The sequence below is a fragment of the Geotrypetes seraphini genome, chromosome 8 (genome assembly GCF_902459505.1).
Source record: "Geotrypetes seraphini chromosome 8, aGeoSer1.1, whole genome shotgun sequence".
Taxonomy (NCBI): domain Eukaryota; kingdom Metazoa; phylum Chordata; class Amphibia; order Gymnophiona; family Dermophiidae; genus Geotrypetes; species Geotrypetes seraphini.
The window spans coordinates 9804032-9828030 of record NC_047091.1 but is presented as its reverse complement, the minus strand read 5'-3'; the positions used below and the strand labels follow the sequence as shown (position 1 = coordinate 9828030).

The window sequence follows — 23999 nt, the reverse complement described above, 5'->3', positions numbered from 1 at the left end:
GGCTGATGAAGAAGGAAGCGGGTAGGGGAGCAGGAGGACAGCGATCAATAATGGGGGGGAATGGGTCGAACGTATGGCCAGGTAATTTCGGAAAGGGGGCGTTCCGGTGCTTGTTTGTTGAAAAGAGACGGCTAAGGGGAGATATGATTGAAGTCTACAAAATCCTGAGTGGAGTAGAACGGGTACAAGTGGATCGATTTTTTTACTCCCTCACAAATTACAAAGACTAGAGGACACTCAATGAAGTTACAGGGAAATAATTTTTAAAACCAATAGGAGGAAATATTTTTTCACTCAGAGAATAGTTAAGCTATGGAACGCGTTTGCCAGATGTTGTGGTAAGAGCAGTTATCGTTTAACTGGTTTTAAAAAAAGGCTTGAACAAGTTCCTGGAGAAGTCCATAGTCTGCTATTGAGGCAGACATGGGGGAAGCCACTGCTTGCCCTGGATCGGTAGCATGGAATGTTGCTACTCCTTGGGCTTCTAGAATCTTCTGTCACTCTTTGAGATTCTGGAATGTTGCTACTCTTTGGGCTTCTAGAATCTTCTGTCACTCTTTGAGATTCTGGAATATTGCTACTCTTTGGGCTTCTAGAATCTTCTGTCACTCTTTGAGATTCTGGAATGTTGCTACTCCTTGGGCTTCTAGAATCTTCTGTCACTCTTTGAGATTCTGGAATGTTGCTACTCCTTGGGCTTCTAGAATCTTCTGTCACTCTTTGAGATTCTGGAATGTTGCTACTCTTTGGGTTTTTGCCAGGTACTTGTGACCTGGATTGGCCACTGTGAAGATGGGATGCTGGGCTGCATAGACCATTGGTCTGACCCAGTATGGCTATTCTTATGTTTTTTATGCTGAGCTGGTCCTACCTTCATAGAAATGTGAATGTCATCATATTACTTCAGCAGTAATCAAAGTCGGCCTTTGGGATTTAGCGCTGCGTGTGTCTGGTAGCACTACAGAAATGCTAAGCAGTAACTCATCGTCTTGTCACATTGGTCACTTGGAACCTTTCACTGGCACTGGAACTCTTTTCTCCATTGAAGTTGGACTGGAAGGTAGAGGTGATTCGAGACACTGTCCGCCCGATATTCAAAGCTATTTAACTGTCCAGAAATGGCCGCTGACCAGTAAAAAAGCATTTAACCGGCTAACCCAGAATACCCTGTGTGAGATAACTAGTTATCTCCACTGAATATTCATGATTAGTGGCTATATCACGCGCTAATCACCATTATTGAGCGTAGCCCGGCCAAGTTTAGTGACCCAATCAGGCCGTGTAAATAGCTGGCCTATCTTTTGACCACTATTAATTAACTTAGCCAGTGCTCAATATTGATTTAGCTGATTAAGCCAATGCTGGCCAACCTTCCCCCTCCCCCCCCCAACCCAACAAATTGAATATCCGGGGCCAGCGCCAACCGCAAGAATAACGTGGCCTGACTCCTGTGCTCTGAATATCGGGTATACACTGAAGATGGTGAGTGAGACCAACCGGAAAAACTCCAAATTGACCAAAAAATCCCACTCTTCAAAGCATAGGGTATAAAGAGGCGGAGGAAAAGGATCTCAGAAACCTGCTTGGTGACAGGGAATAAACCTCAGCCAAGTCTGACAAGGTTCCGCGTTTCATTCATTGATCCTGAAAAACCTCCTCCTTCCTATTTTCTTAATTTTTTTTTTTTTACTTATAGTCATTTTTAATTGTTTTATTAATGATTTATCTTAAAATCATCTCCATTAAATCTTCCTTAAAACCATATTGGCATGAATGGTGTTCAACACATCTACAAGGTACTTCTCTTAAATGTTGCAGGCAACCACAGCCCGACAGGACCCGTTTCGTCACAATTACTGGCTTTCTCAAGGGTTCACATAAGCTGCTGCATAATTATTCAGCAATAGCATTCAGTCGCTGGGCTTTCTAACCAGAAAACCTCTAATTCAACAGGATGGCATCGCTATATGCTTAGACCGAGTACATGTCGAGTACAACACACTGCGCTGTCAATATATTATGAATAAGCTGCTATATCCCTTACCTTTATCTCTAGTAAAGTGTGAATGCACCCTTAGTCCTAGGCCAATGTAATGTGAAATATATCTTATGGCAATGTAATGTAAATGTACTCCTATTCGTATGCCTCGAAACTTTGTGAATGTCTCCCTATAACCTGTTCTGGGCTCCTAGGTAGGACGGGCTGGAAACTGAAATAAATAAATAAATAAAATGTCTAAACCAGCCTTTTCAGTCTATAACAGGTCAACCACAGTTAGGCACCAGTTTGCAATTGTAAGTTAATGAATGCTGCTTCCAATCCCAAAATGGCTGACAGGGCCTCCTACGGCATTCTCACGAAGCTGCCGCAGGAAAGTTCTGGCAGCCATTTTAGATGAGGAACCTGCAGAGCGACTAGGGATCATTCTTGCTCAGAAGCCACTAGACCACCAGGCTTCTTAAAGCCAAGGTAGGCCTGAGCAAGGCCTTTGGGTGACGGGAAGGTAGAGAGGTGGGGGGTTGATGAGCTCCAAATAAATAAATAAATGGCTGGACAGTTGGACAGCCCTCTTCCAGGGAGCAGAATGTGTGGAGCTGGCCTGGCAGGACCTACGAGGCGCCGTTTTTGGATTCATAGTAACATAGTAACATAGTAGATGACGGCAGATAAAGACCCGAATGGTCCATCCAGTCTGCCCAACCTGATTCAATTTAAATTTTTTTATTTTTTTTCTTCTTAGCTATTTCTGGGCAAGAATCCAAAGCTTTACCCGGTACTGTGCTTGTGTTCCAACTGCCGAAATCTCTGTTAAGACTTACTCCAGCCCATCTACACCCTCCCAGCCACTGAAGCCCTCCCCAGCCCATCCCCCACCAAACGGCCATACACAGACACAGACTGTGCAAGTCTGCCCAGTACTGGTCTTAGTTCAATATTTAATATTATTTTCTGATTCTAAATCTTCTGTGTTCATCCCACGCTTCTTTGAACTCAGTCACAGTTTTACTCTCCACCACCTCTCTCGGGAGCTCATTCCAGGCATCCACTACCCTGTCCATAAAGTAGAATTTCCTAACATTGCCCCTGAATCTACCACCCCTCAACCTCAAATTATGCCCTCTGGTTTTACCCTTTTCCTTTCTCTGGAAAAGATTTTGTTCTACGTTAATACCCTTCAAGTATTTGAACGTCTGAATCATATCTCCCCTGTCTCTCCTTTCCTCTAGGGTATACATATTCAGGGCTTCCAGTCTCTCCTCATACGTCTTCTGGCGCAAGCCTCCTATCATTTTCGTCGCCCTCCTCTGGACCGCCTCAAGTCTTCTTACGTCTTTCGCCAGATACGGTCTCCAAAACTGAACAGTTCAGTTCCAGTTCAGCCGAACCCGACTGGCAAAATTCGGCCGCAGATTTGGTTTCAGCCGGAACCAAAACCACCGCTTTCAGCCAGCCTCTAACCAGTATCTGAATATGGCCCGCCGTGGGCTCACTAATGCCACTCAAATTTTGTAAGAATTGTTTCCTTTCACCTTTAAGGTCTGAAAGCTTTAAACCACATTACTTTTCATGAACTGGAAATCCAGCTTTTTCTGCTTCCCGAGCAGCGGCTTCCGTCGCTCTACAAAATCAGCAGCTCAATTTTTAGCTACTTAGCTCTGTGACATTGTGTCTGAAAATTGGCACACTGCAGAGGGAGAGGGAAATTCCAGGGAGGAGGATGAATGCTCCGTGTAATTGTCCCTATTCACAATCCATTAGCCACCTTTGGCCTCTTCCAGGAGTCGAGGAGAAACAATAGAGTGTTATCACGCGGCACCACAAATCAGAGAGACTGCATCTTTGCAATATAATATAAACAGCGTGAACCAGCCTACAAGAACGGCACTTTGCCCATATGGTTCCAAGGGAAAACTAGGAAGTTTTCTGACTCCCAAATTCAGCAAGCTTGCATTACAGTCCTGTGCTGCTTAGGCTAGAGAATGACACGTGGACAGATTTGTCCCCATCCTCGCAAGCACCAGATGAGGAATGCACTGGAGTCACAGTAAAAGGACAGCTCGGGGTGCTACAAGGCAGGACTGAGGTATATAGGGGAGATGTAAATGGGAGTCTCGGTACAGGAGCAACAGTCGGTGCCATAGGATATGAATGAGGTGCACCGGATGAGATGCGAGTTAGAGGTCATGGAGTGAATTATACTGACAGAGATATGCACGATAGGATGTGAGGGGTGACAGGGCAGGAATGGGGTGCATTAGAGCAGCTTTGTCAATTACAGTCAGTGGCATAGCGAGGGTGAGAGGCCCCTCCCCAGCCTTCGTCTCTGCCCCCCCCCCCCACCGCTCCTTCTCCAATCCCTCCCGTGCTGAACGCCCCCACCCCCTTCCCTTGTACCTCTAGTTTTACACTGCCTCAAGCAACATAAGGCGCCCGGAAGTGACATCAGCAGGGGAGACGACGCGATCGCAAGGAGCACGTTAAAGCTGTTGCTCGAGGCGGTGAACAGCTAGAGCTACGGGGGAAGGGAAGGGGGCGCGCGTGGCGAGGGGCGGAGCGGGAAAAGGTGGGGGCAGAGAGGAGGAGGAGGGGTGCCAGCACCTCCACCAATATGGCGCCCGGGGCGGACCGCCTCCCCCTCCCCCTCCGCCACTGATTACAGTGATATTCCTGCTTTTTTCTTACTTTGTCCTGCCGCAGAATTTAAATTCACCTCCCTTGTCCGAGCCCTTCCTGGGACGTTTGCTGCACCCAGAAATTACTCATACGTCCCGTTTAACAGCGTCACAGCGACATTCTCCTCAGCTCACCAAGTTCAATAGGGAAATCCGGCATAAAACGCATCAGCCACAGCACCACCGCCTGGATTTCGCAGTAAAATACATCAAACGGTCAGACTTACCCTTTGCGTATGGCCACAATGATGGCTCCCAGAAGTATGATTAGGACCACCAAACCTCCAGCACAGATCCCCAGGATCAGACCCATTTCCTCCGAGTGCTGGGTCACCTCCATGGTACGCTTGCTTTCTTTGCAAGCAGCTTCCGAGGGAAGTGAGGAGGGTGGGGGTGGGGGTGGGGAAGAGATGACAGGGAATGAGAAAAGAAGGAAAATAGACATTTTATTTAAAAAAAAAAAAAAAGCAGCCTCAACATTACACCAGGTCTTGCTTCTCTGCCCTGTTAGCGTTCAATGGTAAGGTTTCTTTGCACCGTTTCAACAAGAAGTATTGCATTTCCAGAAGAAAAAAAAAAAAATGCAGCAATGCCCAAGCTAATTTTACTGAATGCGTAATGGGGTTCTTTTATTAAGGTGCGCTAACCAATTTAGCGCACGCTGAATGCTAAATCGGTTTGCAACTAAGTCACAGTGGTGATGGCAGAGAAGCAGTGAGTCTTGTGTTTCAAGACTAAACCTCTTACGCGGACCTGACGGACCTCGCGGATCTAAACCCGTACGGCCTTAAAAATCTGAGGTCCGTGTCCCTGCCGCTTGTAGTTTCTGTCGCTGACAGATCTTGATTAAGGTTTGAGCGCTGACGGATCCGTCTCAGCATAGGGAGGGAAAAGTGTTAGGATCCGTCAGCGCTAAAAATCTCTTCGAGGTCTGTCAGAGCCAGAGACTCGTGCTGGAGTTTGGAGACTTCTTTTCCCCGCTCTCTTGGCTTCTGCTCTGCCGCTCCAGCACGAGTCTCTGGCTCTGACAGACCTCGAAGAGATTTTTAGCGCTGACGGATCCTAACACTTTTCCCTCCCTATGCTGAGACGGATCCGTCAGCGCTCAAATCTCAATCAAGGTCTGTCGGCGGCAGAAAGTACAAGCGGCAGGGACACGGACCGACACGGACCTCAGATTTTTAAGGCCGTACGGGTTTAGATCCGCGAGGTCCGTCAGGTCCGAGTTTTACCCCTTCCCACCTCTTACTGCTGCTTCAGAACATAGAGGACAGACCTTATGGGACCTTCCTTCTAATTTTCTCCAAAACAGACTCCCTCAACGCCCTTAGTCCTACCCTCAGCTGCCTCTTTACTGTGCCTCTTAGCTGCGACAGCTAACACAGTTGGCTTCTAGACTTAAAAGAATCCCATCCTGCACAGTCAATAAATCTGTGTTTGGCCACCTGTGCAAATCCCAGAACATGCACACACATGCAGAATACAAATCCCAGTCAGTGCGTGGAGAGATTCATTTCCAAGCCCAGGAAAACATCTGCAGGCCCCACTAAGAGAAATCCAAGTCCCCTGTGTGCTACATTTGCCAGGGCCTCGCGTTCAACAGCAAGCCGTGTTTGCCCCAAAATGCACTAGGGCTTATTTTCGGGGAATGTCTTTCATGTACAACAATTATCTCTCCCTTCCTCTCCTCCCCCCCCCAATTCTTCCTCTTTCCTTTCTCCTCCCCCTACGTGTAGCATCTTTCCTTGCCTCTCACCCATCCCCTTGTGCAGCAGCTCCAAGGCCTCCAAAAACAGCGGCAGCGCTCTGAACGGGCTGTTTCGCTGCCTTCTCCGCCGGGGCCTTCCCTCTGTCATCAGTGACACAGTGGGAGGGTCGGTGGGGTTCCACTGCACAGAGGGCTGGGAGGGAGGGATAGAAAGATGCTGCAGAGGGAAGGCCCAGCCCTGGCAGAGAAAGCTGCAAAGCAGCCCGTTCAGAGCGCTGCTGCTGTTTTTTGGAGGCCTCGGAGCTGCTGCACAAGGGGATGGGTGAGAAGCGAGGAAAGATGCTGCATATGGGGGTGGGGGGAGAGAAAGGAAAGAGGAAGAATTGGAGTGGAGGAGAGGAAGGGAGAGATGACTGGCAAATCGGGCAGTACTAGTGTCAGGGATGGAGTTGGGGGGGTGTCTTGATCTGAACTAGGGTTTATTTTGGGGGTAGGGCTTATATTAGGAGCATCTTTAAAAATCATGATAGGGCTTATTTTCGGGGAAACACTACCCCCATCGACTCCCAAACAAGGTAACTAACAAAAAAAAGCCACTTCTTTTGCAAATGTAGAGCAAACAAAATGAATTTTGCCTCTCCACGGTTTAAAAATCTTCAGGCACGTCTCATGAATATTTCTTCTACTTTCCTTGCTTCGAGACTGAGTTCATTCTGGTTAGAATCTTAATGGTTTCTTTATGTTAAAAATTTAGCTTGCACTAAATAAGCCAAGAAATAAATGTATGGCTGGGGGTGGTCAGCCATTTTTTTCAACACTGCCATTATAATGCCCTCCCTCCTTGCACATGCGCTTCAGAAGTAACCTGAAAACCTATTTGTACAATAAGTTCTTGACAGAACATTGATCTGTGCATCCAGGGTTACCAGATTTTCCTTTGGGGAAAATCCAGACCCTTACCACGCCTCCAGGTCTGCCCAGTTCCGCTCCCAGCCCCGCCCCCCCAGACGGTATCCACGCACGCGCGGATACGACGCAATGAGGTCACGTGCGCAAGAGAGGTCGCCGCGTTGCGTTCGCTAACGCGCGGATGCCCTTCCCGATGCGATTATGTCGGGAAGCTTTTCAAAACCCGGACAAAGTGCTGGGTTTTGAAAAGCCGTCCGGACTCCCAGACATGTCCTCATGAGGTTTATCAGTGCACGTGTGCACAGGTGTGTGCACTTGCGTGTGCGCCTGCGTGTACGTGTGCGCGCTTGTGTGTGCGAATGTGAATCAGTGCGCATGAGCTGATTTAGCTAAAATAGATCCTGCCTGGCCTGGAGACAGGGGGTGGCAAGACGACCTCTTGAGATCCCTTCTGGATTTGGCACTTCCTTAATCCCATGTTCCCCGTTACATCTCCTTTCACACGCACTCAGTCATGCTAATGCTCTCGTGAGCAAAACTCTAATCTGCACGCAGTCCGTGCTGCGTTTCCCCTCAGCAAAATCCCAGGCAGTCAGAACATTAATGAACTTGTAAATGAGATGTTCTGCCTAATTTTCTTTTAGAACAGTAATAATTAATAACGGCCTCGCTATTGTGGGGGTTTTTTTTTTTGGTTTTTTTTCCACCCTCTGCTTTATGCTAGAAGCAGGTGGAATATGCCAGGCCCTGTGATTATAAATCTCTCAGCAATTAATAAAACAGCTTCTACGCCCCTCTCCTTGTTAACATTTTAACCTGGCGGTTCTCTCGTTGCTCTGAGAAGGAAGGTGCTCGTGCTGGGTATGTGCTATCCACTCGAGCCACAGACCGATTCATTAGGGACATCCACAGCTGTCACAGGAATGCTAACAAGACACTTCTCAAGCACAATTGCTGCTGAAAAGTGTTCCTTACACTGAAATGTATCAGTCTGCCTGTTGGTTGGCTTTTACCTCCTTTCGGCCTTATTCCTTAAGGTACTTGGGGGACTAATATTTAACCTGCAGCAGTCAGCAGTTTTTAAGTAAATTAAGCCTGGATATTCAATGCTAGGCCATGCCCAGGAACGTCAGCACACCAGAGCCCTGTAGCTTAGAGCAGGGGGTGTCAAACGTCGGTCCTCGAGGGCCGCAATCCAGACAGGTTTTCAGGATTTCCCCAATGAATATGCATGAGATCTATTTGCATGCACCGCTTTCACTGTATGCTAATAGATCTCATGCATATTCATTGGGGAAATCCTGAAAACCCAACTGGATTACGGCCCTCAAGGACCAATATGCGACACCCCTGGCTTAGAGGATACAGTTAGGACAATCTTTTTGCTTACCTACCCAGCAGTGGCGTAGTAAGGGGGAGGGTGGACCGCCCTGGGCACCATCTTTGTGGGGGCGGTGGCACCAACTTGTTCCCCCCCCCCTATGATACTGTCATGCCCTCCCTTCCCCCTGTACCTCTTTAAATCTACGTCAGTACAAACAACTTCTCTCATCTGCTGCTTGTGCTGGCTTGGCTCCCCTCTGAACCAGTTCCAGGTTGCGGGGCTAAGAAGTGATGTCAGAGGGAAAGCCAATGCTGGGTTTTTTTGGATTGTTGGGTATTTTTTTTCCATTTTATTGTTATTGGGGAGGAGAGGTTCTGAAAGGGTTGGGGTAGTGATAGGAATTGGTTTTGTTTAGACAGGAAAGAAACGGAGTCCTTGTAGCATTCATTTGAATGTTTATTGCGTTTTCAGTGACAAGATTTATCACTAAACCCCACCCCCCTTTTAACACCGCTGTCGTTCCGAGGGGCGTGGCTGCACATTGTGAGGTCATCAGGCACTCAAAAAGCTTAATTGCTGACTGTATCAAAGAACTTGACCAGTGACGAGATTTATCACTAAACCCCCACCCCCTTTTAGCACCGCTGTCGTTCCGAGGGGCGTGGCTGCACATTGTGAGGTCATCAGGCACTCAAAAAGCTTAATTGCTGACTGTATCAAAGAACTTGACCAGTGACGAGATTTATCACTAAACCCCCACCCCCTTTTAACACCGCTGTCGTTCCGAGGGGCGTGGCTGCACATTGTGAGGTCATCAGGCACTCAAAAAGCTTAATTACTGACTGTATCAAAGAACTTGACCAGTGACGAGATTTATCACTAAACCCCGCCCCCTTTTATACTTTTAACACCGCTGACGTTCTGAGGGGCGTGACTGCACATTGTGAGGTCATCAGGCTGCCTTGCCATTGCTTAACACCTCGTGCTGGCTGTGCATCAAAGAAGTTGATCAGATTCCTGCATATTCTCGACTACTTTAGAACTCTATAACTAACACACAAATTCAAAACCTACAAGCCCTTTACCAGGATATGCCCGAGTCTGCGTTTAACCAAATAAATCAATAGCAATAGTAAAATCATAGTGAAAAATGTGAAGAACCAGTATGACAAAACAGTGCTTACTGGTTAACAGCAGACTCAATGCGTATCAAAGCAGCTCCTGATTGGTGAGGCCCGACTTTAGTACAGGAAGAGGCGGTCGGAGCCATAAAGCGAGTGATTTCCTTCACTCGCCGGCGCTCCGGCTGCCCTCTCCTGTCTCCCCTGCCTAAAAACCGTATTTGCGGTTTTTCAAAATTCACGGGGGGGTTCCTGGAACGTAACCCCCGTGAATTTCAGGGGAGTACTGGACTCGCACATGTGTAGACATACACTAGTGGTCTCAAACTCAAACCCTTTGCAGGGGCCACATTTTGGATTTGTAGGTACTTGGAGGGCCGCAGAAAGAATAGTTAATTTCTTCTTATTAAAGAAATGACAATTTTGCACGAGGTAAAACTCTTTATAGTTTATAAATCTTTCCTTTGGGCTAAGTCTTAATAATAATATTGTAATTTATAGGTAAAGAGACATGATCAAAACGGTTTTATTTTACTTTTGTGATTATGATAAATATACCGAGGGCCTCAAAATAGGACCTGGCGGGCCACATGTGGCCCCCCTGGGCCGCGAGTTTGAGACCACTGACGTACACAAAGCATCGCATTTAAGTAAACCACCGCACAGCAGAAACACGCAATCAAGGCTTACCTTTCCTGGCCACTCGGACGCAGTTCAGCCGGGTTTCCTGCAGGAAAGGCATAGAAATTTAGTCTCTGAGAACCCCAATGATTGTTCACTTTTCATGATCACCTTGGTAGTATTATCAAATCGTCTTTCTATAGACTTCGTCAAATTCGATCCTTTTCGCAATACCTCTGCTCTAAATCACTTGATATTCTTATCCACTTCCTTGGTGATTTCTAAAATCGATTACTGTAACGCCCTTTTTAAAGGAATTGCACAAAGTGAAAGTAGACGTTTACAAATTATACAAAATACTTCCATCAAGCTCATAACAAAAACAAAAAAAATTTGATCACGTAACACCACTTCTTAAGAATGCCCGTTGGCTTCCGGTATCTCAGAGAATAACTTATAAATTATGCTTACTCACTTTCAAATCATTACTCTTTAAAACTCCTGCATTTATTTTTAAATTATTAATTCCTTACTCCTCGAATAGAATATTACGGTCAAACGAAGAACATTTATTGACAATTCCTTCTCTCAAGATCATCAATACGAGACGACAATTTATTTTTTCCGTTACGGCCCCTCAAGTCTGGAACTCCCAATCTATTTGAGAGAAGAACAAAATCTGGATAAATTTAAGACTAATTTAAAAACATTTCTTTCCAAAGATGCGTCTGAGTGATAATTCTCAACCTTGGATTTATTAATTATGTTGATTTTGATTAATGAATTTTATATCCCCTACCTTGTGTGTTTTTCCCTGACTTATTCTTTTTATAATACTTTGTAGTTCAAATCCCTTTCTCCCTTTTATCTTGTTTGTGAAGTTTGTGTATAGTCTGGTTTGTTTTTAAGTCTATGTTAAATATTGTATTACTTTTTAATATTGTAATTTTTAATGTTTTTTATTTATGTTCATCGCTTTGAAGTATGATTAAGCGATTAATCAAAAACGCTAAGAAACTTGAAACTTTAGTGTCTCTCTCCCTCTTCCCCTGGTTAAAACTCTCTCTCTCCCCTAAAAGAGAAGAGCCGATGCTGAAAAGGGTTCTCCGTGGCTGCTACCGATTGTCGTAGCAATCACCAAGAATCCTATGCTCATACATTACAAGGAGCTCATTAGTATTGTAATGAGTAGGGTTACCAGATTTTAGGCCTGTAAAATCCCGCCCCCAGGCCTGCCCAGTTCTACCCAGCCCTGTCCCGCCCCAGCACCCTCCCCTCCCCCCTCTTCTCCTTCAGCTCGGAGCCACATTTGGAGGGCCTCTGAGCATGGGCAGGTGTAACACAATGACGTCACATACATGTGCGCATGTTTGCGATGTTTATCGCGCTGGATCCGTGCATGCGCAGATGCCCTCTCAAGACCCCAAGCTCAAAGTGCCAGGTTTTGAAAAGCCGTCCCAGCGCCTGGACATTCCTCTAAAAAGAGGACATGTCCAGGTATATCCGGATATCTGGGAATTCTAATAATGAACACTCCATGTAGTGCACAGCAAAAAAAAAAAAATAAATAAGTTGTTTAGCGACCAAACTTTAACGGCAGGGTAGCCTTACTTTCCTGTCAGTGCCTGAGCGCAGATTGGTTCAGGCACTGATAGGAAAGTAAAGCTTGATGCCCCTGATTCTTATGCCCCCCCCCCCTCCTCTCCCCCCCCCCACTTCTCGAGGCCGGGAGTCCCCTTGATTCTGGGACCCTACCACACCACATCAACCCCCCCAAAGCCCTCGAACTTTAAAAAAAAAATCAGCAGGAGGGATGCCCACTCTCTCTTGCCAGCAGGCCAGCCACTTTAAAATGGAGGGCCTTCCCCTTCCTGGTGCATCCTGGGATGCACTGGGAGGGGCCTAAGGCCCTGATTCAAAGTAAAAGAAAAATCGCTCCCACCATGGTATTTTTTTTCACTGTGGTGTCTGGAGCTTTGTGCATTGGGGCCAAGAGGACAGACCACACTTGAGACCATCCATGCTTTCCAGACCTTCTGCCTCCTTGATTTGCTGCAGTCTTCTGGAATGGAACACGTATGGTGGACACATGGGAAGGGTGGTTTTGACATTACATGGCAAACGTCCGTCGTAACCGCCTGTAAGCTTAGCACAGCTGAACTGGCAGATCTAGTTCAGCTGTGCTCTTTCATTATCCTAACTGCTTGAGAGAAATCTGGGCGGCAGAACAGGCCCCATTTACTCAGAAAGGAAAATAGCTTGGTGTTTAGTTCAGTGTAAAACACAAATTGTTTCCACAGCGGAAAGAATCAATGCATGGACTCGGATGCCTAACGCAGAGTATAAGGTTTGCCAGTGAACACCCACCACTGCAGTAGCTCTGTAGACGTGGTTATAAAATTCAATGCATGAGTCAAAACTTCCACAGGACGGCAACGGCAGCCCTGCCCTAGGGGTCTCTCTAATCGTGCCGCCTTTTATAACATCTGTATGCCAAGCAGCTCATTGCCACTGCTGAAAGAAACTAAGGGCAGGCCACGCGTGGTGCTGTTGCCAATATGCATTGTTTGCAACACATATGGGCATCCAATGGCATAGTGAGGATAGGAGGTGCCCCCGCGCCCCCTACGCCACACTTGCATCCCTCCTCCTCCCCCAGCACCTCTTTAAATCTTTGCCAGCACGAGCAGCTTCTGCGGCCTGCTGCTGGCGCCAGCGTTGGCTTTCCCTCCGACGTCACTTCTTGGCCTTGCGACCCGGAAAGTGATTTCAGAGGGGAGCCAGGCTGGCGTGAGAAGCAGGCTGGAAAAGTTGTTTGCGCTGGCGAAGATTTTTTTTTTTTTTTTTAATTTATTGTCTTTTATTTACATCAAAGCAAACAAACTTTGAATAAGAAATTAAAATACAACTCCTGAAAGCAAATTTTTCATATCTTAGTTACAACAATACAGTCCACAAAGAAAGAAAAGATGGAGAAAAAAACCTTTCACAACCAAGGGAACTTAGAAAAGGCAAAGTTTGTGCTGGCGAAGATTTAACGAGGTGCTGGGGGTCGCTGTCTGATGATGTCATATGCAGCGTCATGTGGGTGCCGTGGCCTTATTGAAGAGAGCCGTGTGATGTTGCTGAGATGAATTCCCTTGACCCAGCTTGGGTTACTCGGGCGAAATGGTAGCTCGTCTGTCAGGAGCGAGATACTTAATGAGATTCAGAAGGTAGTTATGGATTTGCAGTAATTGCAGCACCTTTATTCGCTGTGATAAAAGATTCTTGGAAACAGAAGATAAGTGCTTGTCATAAGAATCTCTTCTATAATGATTTCTGAGACTGTATTTTGGGGGGGGGTTTTCCCACATGCATTTTAGACATTCATTTGTCCTAATTATCCTAGAAGTGGCATACTGCGGACAATTGTACCTTTTGAATATATGAATAGTTTGGATATTTTTGTGTTAAAGTGGAGGGTTCTTTTTTATGACCAATGATAAAATCTCCAAAAGACTGAGAAGCGATCTAGGAGCTGTGTTATTATTGAGGCCTTTTTTTTTTTCTCCGCTGGAAGTAAATTGTATTAGATGGTTAGGTGACGGTCCCAGTAGCATTCTTTAGACCAGTGGTTCCCAACCCTGTCCTGGAGGAACACCAGGCCAATTGGGTTTTCAGGCTAGCCCTAATGAATATGCATGAAGCAAATTTGCATGCCTATCACTTCCATCATATGCATATCTCTCTCATGCATATTCATTAGGGCTAGCCTGAAAACCCGATTGGCCTGGTGTTCCTCCAGGACAGGGTTGGGAACCACTGCTTTAGACAATATGTTTTATCTTTCTTTTCGTTATATTGTTTTGAAAATGTCTGTGTCCTTATTGATTTTATGGAAAAAATAACCCATCTTAACAGTAGCCCTTAATGGAGGAGAGTGAGGGGGAGATTTTAGACAGAGAAGGAGAGATGCTGAACACATGGGAGGAGGAAAAAGAGAGATAGGGAATAGTGACTGGGAGAAGGGAAAGAGATGGAAAACTAGGAAGATGCAGGTAAAAAAAAAAAAAAGGAGATTGAGGAATGGTTGGAAAAGAGGAGGAGTAAAATCTTAGTGGACAGAGAAAGAGAGAAAATGAAATGAAAGTAAGCTGAGAAGAAGAGATTGATGTCTAAGATGGGAGAATAAAGAAGTATCAGATGGACTGGAGACCCTGGAAGGAGAGTTAAGGGAAGGAGAGTTAAGAGAAGGCAGAGAGCAGCAGAAACCAAAGGCCTAGACCAACAATGATTAGAAAACTGAAATTGCCAGACAAAAAAGGAAGAAAACATTCTTTTCAACTTGGTGATTTGAATATGTTATTCTTTGGAATGTAAATCTGATCATATAATATTTTGCACAGTGGAGGGGGAGGTTGCAGCTCCCATATCTCTGGGTGGTTTCTTGCAGGTTCAGTTTAAATTTGTATAAATATTTCTATTTTTAATTTGTGGTCACTTATTCTGTACTCTTTCATGATCTATGTTCTAAGCGTGAAAGTGAGACCATTCTGTTGTCATGGAAATTCTATATAGGGATGTTTCTTAAGCTTCAGTGGCTGGCATCACTGTTGTTGCGCTTATCCAGGTCTTATCGCATCTAAGTGGAACTGGTGTTTCAATCATCATGCTGTGGCTTTCTTCAGGTAAAATCAAGCAGACAGAAGATGTGGAAAGACCTAGCCAACCGCAACAGACTATGTAGGGATGTTTAGTAATCAGAGTTGTATAATTTTCCCGGTAGGTATTCATGTTCTGAAACAGGGGTAGGCAACCACCATCCTTGAGGGATAAGCCTTAATAACCCAGTCAGGTTTTCCATAATGAATATGCATGAGACTGATTTGCCATCTATTGTATACAAATAGATCTCATGCATATTCATTGCTGAAATCTTGAAAACCTAATTGGGTTAAGGCCCTCGAGGACCCTGTTCTAGAGTCTTCTTCACAACGATGCCACTACCCTGGATTTTTCAAGCTGCCATATAAGGGCTTTTTTCTTCTGTATGGCAACTTGAACCCCTTAATGGCACTATTTTGAAGAAGGCATCCAGCAGGGCAAGAACGAGTGAAAATCAATCCTGCCCCCATCATTCCTAGCGTAAGCTGAGGTTATGCAGGTGAACTAGTTGTAGAGTTGTATAAACGTCACGATACACCTAGTATTGAGAAGGTTTATGTTGTGTTAATGAGATTATACCAGGTTCAGAAATGTCTGAAAAATAGTGCTACCTGTCTGGGTGTGGGGTAGAAGAAAAAAAGGGTGTTAACCTTTGTGGGGTGATAGGGAGATTTTTAAAGTGTAAGCTGGGGAAGGAAAAGAGCAAGGGACGTGCTGATTGTTGGTTGTTTCTGAGGGACATGCTAGCTCTTTGTGTCTGTATAGTGGTGAGGCAGAGAGAAGTATGGGTTAACATAAGAACATAAGAATACCCTTGCTGGGTCATACCAATGGTCCATCTAGTCCATTATCCCGTCTTCAGGGAGGCCAATCTGTTGCTGTATGTGTGTGTGGGAGTGGGGGTCAGGGACAGGAAGGGGGCATGTCATCCACAGGTTTGTGGGGCAGAAAGAGAAGGCAATGTGCAAAGGAAGACAAGAGAGTTGGAGAGACAGAGCTTTTTGGAAATTTTCCTTGATGCAACCACTCGTCCGTGAAACAAGAGCCTTGTTGGAAAGTAGAACTGCTTTTCTTCACCACAATGCTGTGAATCTGACGAGGACGCTATAGCAGAAAAGATCGGCAGGCTGGGTTGGAGCACGACGTTTTGGGAGAGCGACGTCATGATGTGAAGATTCGTTCAACATTGTTTCTTGCTCTTTTTCCCTATTTTCCTGTGCACCGTGGTGGGAGTATATCCCATTTTGAAAGTTGCATTTTGATATTTGTTGAGTTTTTTTACCTATGATACATACGTTGAACGGCTGGAAACCCAGTGGTTGAGGCTTTTTCTCCACTTTAAATAAATGTTTTTTTCAGTGGGTGTCACCATCACTTGGCTAATAACATTTCTTCATATTTTATGGTCTTTAACTGCCATGCTCTTCTCTGTTTCGATGTTCAAGTCTGCAGGCTACTAAAGTTGATATTGACAAGATTTCTCCAACTTACTCATTCATAAAGCCAAAAAATATGACCATGTTACCCCCCTACTCCGAGAATCTCACTGGTTACCAGTCTCTCATAGAACAACTTATAAAATTCTTCTCTTAGCCTTTAAGATCAAGACTTCTCACCAGCCTGCCTTCCTTGATAAATATCTAATTCCACATATCCCCTCCAGGGCCCTAACCAGAATTAGGGCACTAACCAGAATTTTACTAACAGTCCCTCCAATCAAAGATTTATACTATACCAGAAACACAATTTTCTCTGTTGACGCGCCCTCTCTTTAGAATGCAATGCCATCGAATCTTCGTTCTGAAAATTCCTTAAACAAGTTTAAAACACTCCTTAAGACATTTCTCTTTAAAGATGCGCATCAAAATTCCAACTGAAGTCCCAAATAAAAATGGAACAACAAAAACGCTTCCAGGAAGCAATTCCCCCATTTTTTCCTCTCGTTTTATCCTCCCCTCTTCTCCTCATTTTATTTTTATTTATACAATGTAATTTAAAAACCTCCCCTTCCCCTTTCTTTCCTTTTGTCTCATATCCTTCATAATCAAGTCTTTGTATCGACATTATCCCCCTTAAGTTTATTTTGGGTTGTTTTTTTTTATATATAATTTTTTTTATATACAATTTTTTTTATCTGTACAGTTTTTTTATATACAGGTTTTTTTTTTATACAATTTTTTTATATACAATTTTTATCTCTTATTATTATAAACTGACCAGATACTTGTGATGGTTGGTATATCAAAATATTAATAAACTTGAAACTTGAAACAAGTCTTTGGTTATATTTTAGCCCAAAAAGTCTGGTCGGGTGGAACGCTCTCTTATTGGATTAGGTGCTACGGTACTTTCGTGGTTTGGGTCATTTTTTTAGATAATAGGACATGTACAGTGATTACATCTAAATTGAATTCTTCAACTTTTAGTTTGTCTTATGGAGTTCCACAGGGTTCGGCAATATCACCAGCTCTATTTAAAATATTTCTTGGCCTTCTATTGACTATTATTGAAGAACTAGGAATCAAAATCTTTTGTTACGCAGACGATATTTTATTGTTGGATAAAACTGATCCAATTAGTAAACATTTAGATCTTCTTCAAAAGATGTTTGGAAAAGGTTGGTCAGTGGTTGAACTTGAATCAACTTTCTTTAAACACTGATAAATGTCAGGCGTGCTGGATAACAGGCTTGGGATCAGATATAGATTTTTCTGTGTTTTTTTTTCAAGGAAAATGTATTTCTATAGTTAAGAAATTTAGGGTTCCATTTACGAAGCGTTTTAGCGCACGCACCGGATTAGCGTGCGCTAGCTGAAAATCTACCGCCTGCTCAAAAGGAGGCGGTAGCAGCTAGCGCGCGCTCTATTCCGTGCGTTAAGGCCCTAACGCACCTTCGTAAAAGGAGCCCTTAGATATTTGGGAATATGGGTTGATTCTCATCTCACCTTCAATGAACAGGTCTCAGAAATTATGAGAAAGGGTTTTTATGCACTTTGATCACTACGATCCATTAGACATTTTTTTCGATAATAAAAAATTTCATACATTGATTCATGCTTTTCTAATTTCAAAAATTGGCTAATGTAATATAGTATACTAGTCATTAAGCCCGTTACATTAACGGGTGCTAGAATATGTCTATCTGTCTTTCTTTCTTTCTGTGTCTCTCCCTGCCCCTGTCTCTTTCTTCCTTTTTTTTGTCTCTCTCCCTCCCATTGTCTGTCTTTCTTTCTGTCTGTTTCTCTTCCTGGCCCCCTTTGCCTGTCTGTGTTTATTTCTTTCTGTTTCTCTCCCTGCCTGCTGTTTTTCTGTGTGTCTGTTTTTCATTCTCATGCGCTGCCTGCCTAACTTTCTGTCTCGCTCCATTGCCCCCTTTTGTCTCCCCCCAAAGCAAACCAAGATTGCTCCCTGGCCCCTTTCCCTTTCCCCCCTCCCCCACTTCCCTGTGCAGCAACAACAGCATTCCCCCTTCTGTGTAGCAGCAACAGCATTCCCCCCTTCCCTGTACAGCAGCATTCACCCACACTTCCCTGTACAGCAGCAGCATTCCCTCCTTCCCTGTGCAGCAGCATTCCCCCTCTTCCCTGTGCACCCACCCCTTGCCTGCTCCCCCTGTTCCCTTCCTTTTCCCTCCCCCATCCAGCAGCATTCATTTCCTGCTCCCCCTGTGCATATGCCCCACAGAAATTTACTTGCCTCACAGAAAAGCGCTGCACCGCGCTGTTGCTGGCCTCGGTGTCTTCTCTACACTGCAGCCAACCCTAGCAGAAACAGGAAGTCTCTCGAGACTACGACAGGAACTCCCTACAGCTATTTCCTAATGGCGATCTGCATGGGGCAGGAGCGTAGGAAGATCGCTCCTGCCCCGAAAGCCCGCTAGACCACCAGGTAAGGCCGGGATGCCGGGGGTAAGACTTAATGATGGGGTTTATTTTTTCTTTTTCCCCCCTCCCCCAAAAATCGCGAATATGTGAAATCGCGATTACCGAAACCGCGAATGGGGAGGGGGAAGTGTAAATTCTATAACCATTCCAACTCATTTGAACTTACAAATCTAAAAAGAGATCGGTTTTGTGCTAGTCCGGTAAGGTCCTCTAGCATCATCTCCATGGTTGTTTTCAATATGTCCAGCCCTCTTCGCCTAGTTCCTTCGATCTTCCCAAACATAATGTCCTTCTCCAACGATCTTTTCTCTTCTGACAAGTGTGACCACAACAAGACAAGTCGTAACTTCATCATTTGGGCTTCGAGTGACATAGCCAGTTTGATCTCTTCCAGAATCGATTTGTTCGTTTCTTTCTGGCGGTCCACGGCATGCATAATATCCTCCTCCAGCACCAAAGCTCAAATGAGTCAATCTTCTTTCTGGCTCGTTTCCGTAGTGTTCAGCAGAAAACTTACACAAACACTTCCAATTGGATAAACAGGTTCATTTTCTACGCTCACAGAATTTCAGCTGCACGGTGTTGAGCTATTTGGGACTGCAAAGTTTTGCTTGCATTTACTGAAACTATCGCACAAGTTAACATTTTCCAAGTCACCATGCTGATAAGATCCCTCCAGGTCCTAATTAGCAAGTTCCTTCTAATTACCTCCAACTTAATTCTGCAAGGGTGACAACTTCTGAGCCTCTGTAAATACTTGGAAGAATTGGCTAAGTAAATGAAAAAAGGCAATTATTAGCCAGCCTAGAGGGTTTAGACTGCCTCTTTGCAATGTCCCTCACGTTGGCATTAGTAGGCAAAACATGTCAAGTGCGGGACTAACCAACTATTATAAAACAGTCAAATGAAGATCGGATCAACAATCCAAATAAACAGCGGCAATTTGTTTATTGCTTATTGGAAACTTCTAGACCGCTACTAATGACTGGAGAGTCAATTCTGAGCGGTTTGCATGAGCTTCAGTAAAGGCGTTACAATACATGAGCTTCAGTAATGGTGTTACAATACATGAGCTCATTATATGTGACTCTTACCTGTTTATTCCATCTATATACACATCGCCCTCCGTATTCGCGGTTTCAGCATTCGCGGTTTCAATTATTTGGGGTTTTTTAGCTTGCTGGCTCATTTTCCCCCTTCCCCCCCCACTCATTACGTCAGCTTGCATAGCGAAATCGCCGATTCCAAGCGTTTACAGAGAAAAATCGCTGATTCCCGACACTTTCTTCACCGTGTTTTGCCTCTCCTTCAGGAATAGGCCAGGTCTCCTACCATGTTATTCACGGTTTCACCATATTCACGATGGTTTTTAATAGAAAACAGTGAATAACATATGAAAAAAGTTATTTGCGGTTTTTCTGTATTTGCGGTTCTGTTAATCCCCTATCACGGCGCATACGGAGGGAGAAGTGTACTATAATTATATTATTTGTTTCTGTATTGTCATATACTGATCTTTCTTTGTATTATTTGTGAGTTCACAACTAAACTGCGTGGGGAAACCTGCTGTAGAACCCCTCCACAGGTTAAAAGGGCTAAACTGATTGCCAAGTTTCCAAGTTTATTAAATATTTTGATTTATCGCCTATTCAAAATTCAAGGCGATGTACAAGTAAATAAGAGTTTTTGGTAACGTACATACAATAATTAAATTAAAAAATAATGAACTTATGTATACAAATTACAATACATTTTAGAGGTAATTACTACAAACTATAATGAAACAGAAGGAAAATTATTTAATGGTTACAATCGCTATTAAAAACATTAAATTCAAGGGAAAAACATTAGGAAGGGGGGACGAAGACATTTAGCCTAATGATTAAATTAAGAATATGAGGGATTTAGTCGTTAAAAGCATCTATAAATAGAAAACTTTTTAGTTCAGACTTAAATTTTGACAGGTTTTTTTCTTGTCTTAGGTATAGTGGGAGGTTGTTCCAGGTTTGCGGGGCTGTTATTGAAAAGATTGTTCTACGTCTTGTGTTAATAACTTTTAGTGATGGAATTGCTAATAGGTGTTGGTCTTGAGATCTAAGAGATCTAGAGGTGGTATAAGGTATCAAAAGTCTATATATAAAGGCTGGAGTTTTGTATTCTATAGCTTTAAAGGTGAGTAAACATTGTTTATATAATATGCGATGTACTACTGGAAGCCAGTGTGCTTTCTTAAGTAGGGGTGAAACATGATCAAATTTTTTGGCTTTATAAATTATTTTAATAGCGGCATTCTGAATTAATTGTAACCGCCTAAGCTCTTTCTGTGGCAAACCTATAAGTAATGCATTACAGTAGTCAATTTTAGAGACTACAAGGGAATGGATTAAGATATTTAATGATTTTGCACATAAAAATTTTGATATCGATCGAATCTGGCGAAGTCTATAAAAAGTAGATCTTACCACTTGGCTTATGTGATCATGGAAAGACAATTTATTGTCAAATGTTACTCCTAGGATCTTGATGTTCTTAGCCATCTGCAAAGAAATGCCCTTAATAGATATAGGCGAAGAAAGTATTTCACCATCTTTCCACGGGAAAAACATAAGATTTGATTTCTGAATATTTAAGGCGAGTTTGTTGGTTTCAAGCCAGCAATAAATTTGGTTTAGTTTCTCATTTATTGTTGTTATTTCTTGTGGATTTTTAGTGTTAATTGGATGAATTAATTGGATATCGCCAAGCACTGAACCTGTCCTGTGATAGGCCTGGGTGAAACTTGCACTGATTCTACCCCGCTCTGTGATTTAAATTTCCAGCACTGTAAGTAAAGCGTCTTTTACCAGTGCTCGACGCTCTAGAAATATACGTGGCATTAAGGAGGACAATTGTCTAACAGAGGCCTATTTGTATAGTTGTACAGAGGGGCACCTCATTGGCACATATTATATAAAAGAAAACAGGAATCTAGCTTCTCTTATATAATGTTAGTGCAATTGAAACATAGAAACATGATGGCAGAGAAAGGCCAAATGGCCCATCCAGTCTGCCCCTCCGCAGTAACCATTATTGCTTCCCACGTGCCTATCCCACACCTTCTTGAATTCAGACACAGTCTCTGTCTCCACCACTTCCTCCGGGAGACTGTTCCACGCATCTACCACGGTATTTCCTTAGATTACTCCTGAGCCTGTCACCTCTCAACTTCATCCTATGCCCTCTCATTCCAGAGCTTCCTTTGAAATGAAAGAGACTTGACTCTTGCGCATTTACACCATGCAGGTATTTAAACGTCTCTATACATATATGGTTATGCACTTAGGCATGAGAACTTACATCAACCATAAAGCTGGTGTAAATGCTTGCATCTAGTTTTCAGAAACATGCATGTAGCTTATGGTATTATATAGTAGAGGGTAACCAAAACTGCTTTTTTGGCCAAAACCAAATCTGCAACCCCAAAACCGAAGCCGAAACTGGCCCCACTCCTTAATAGCAGCACCATCCACTTCCTCCTACCTCTTCCTCCCCCCTCCTCCACCCGTTTGAACAGAGGTAACCCCTGGACCTTCCCATAGTCCACCCCTGGCCTACCTTCCCCCCTCCTTTTACAAAACCATAGTGCGATTTATAGCATCGGCCGCGGCAGTAACAGCTCCGATGCACATAGGAATTCTATAAGTGTCGGAGCTGATACCACTGCAGCCGGCGCAAAAAGCCACGCTACGGTTTTGTAAAAAGGGAGGTTAGAGTTTTCCTACCTTAGTCTCTGGTGGTCTAGTGGCGGTGTCCCTCCTGCTCATGTCGCCTCTGCCATCAAAATAGCTGCCGTAACCTCAAGCAGAAGTCTCATGAGACTGCCACTTGAGGCTGTGGAAGTCATTTTGAGATTGGAGCTGGCAGGGGTAGGAGCAACTGAGGAATACGCCTGTCCTGATTATGCCACTAGACCACCAGGGACTCAAAGGCAGGCCCAGAGGGACCTCAGGTGGGTCTAGAGCGGACATGGGCAACTCCGGTCCTCGAGGGCTGGAATCCAGTCGGGTTTTCAGGATTTTCCCAATGGATATGCATGAGATCTATTTGCATGCACTGCTTTCAATGCATATTCATTGGGGAAATCCTGAAAACCCTCGAGGACCGGAGTTGCCCATGTCTGGTCTAGGGGGGAGGGAGCAGAGGCTGCTCCTGTTCAGTCAGAGAGAGTGTGTAGAGCAGGGGTGCCCAACAGGTTGATCGCGATCGACCGGTAGCTCGCCAAGGGAAAGTGAGTCGATCATCCAGGACTCCCCTTGCCTTGGCGATCTATCGGACCGATCAATCTTCCTCTCCCCGATGTCAATTCTGCCATCGGAGAGGAAGTTCGGGCCAGCCAATTGCCTGGCCTGGCTGGGCGGAACTTCCTCTCCGACGGCAGAATTGATGTTGGGGAGAGGAAGATTGATCGGCCCGAAGCAGAGAGAGCATGGGGCGGTGTCGGCGTTGGCTTTGGGGCCTGTTATCCGTTGGTGGCGTTTGGGTCCTGTTCCCCGATGGCAGCGGCAGTGGCTTGGGGAAGGGCAGGGAGAAAGAAAGAAAGGGGGCAGGCAGGGAGACAGAAGGAAAGAAGAGAAATAGGAAAAAAAGAAAGGGGGCATGAAGAGAGAAAGAAAGAAAGGGCAGGGAGAGAGGAAGAAAAAGTTGGGGGAGGGAATGAGGTTTGGAGGAGAGGAAGCATACAGGCTGAAAGAAAGATTGGATGCACAGTCAGAAGAAGAAAGTGCAACCAGAGACTCATGAAATCACCAGACAAGGTAGGAAAAATGATTTTATTTTAAATTTAGCAAAGTGGAGGCAGTATTATCACCGTTTTCAAAGGAATTTGCCCAAATAACTTAATAGTTAACTGGGTAAATTCCCAGAGATGAAAACTTCCCTTCACTTACTATGCACAGTTCTGAATTTATATCTGCTGTCTATATTTTACAATATGGTCCCCTTTTACTAAACCACAATAGTGTTTTTTAGCGCAGGGAGCCTATGAGCGTCCAGAGCAGCGCTGGGCATTCAGCGCAGCTCCCTGCGCTAAAAACTGCTATTGTGGTTTAGTAAAAAGGGAGGGGGGGTGGGTT

The 23999-nt window shown here is 44.5% G+C and overlaps 1 protein-coding gene across 1 annotated transcript in view; it reads right to left on the bottom strand.

Annotated features, from left to right (window-relative positions):
- Window positions 1–23999, bottom strand: part of PTPRU (protein tyrosine phosphatase receptor type U) — a 489953-nt gene that overhangs the window by 147265 nt on the left and 318689 nt on the right. Inside the window, exons 13-14 of the mRNA XM_033956533.1 lie at window positions 10427–10463; window positions 4902–5040 (exon numbers count right to left, since the gene is read on the bottom strand). Coding sequence (XP_033812424.1) covers window positions 4902–5040; window positions 10427–10463 — 176 coding nt within the window. The remainder of the gene's footprint in view (window positions 1–4901; window positions 5041–10426; window positions 10464–23999) is intronic.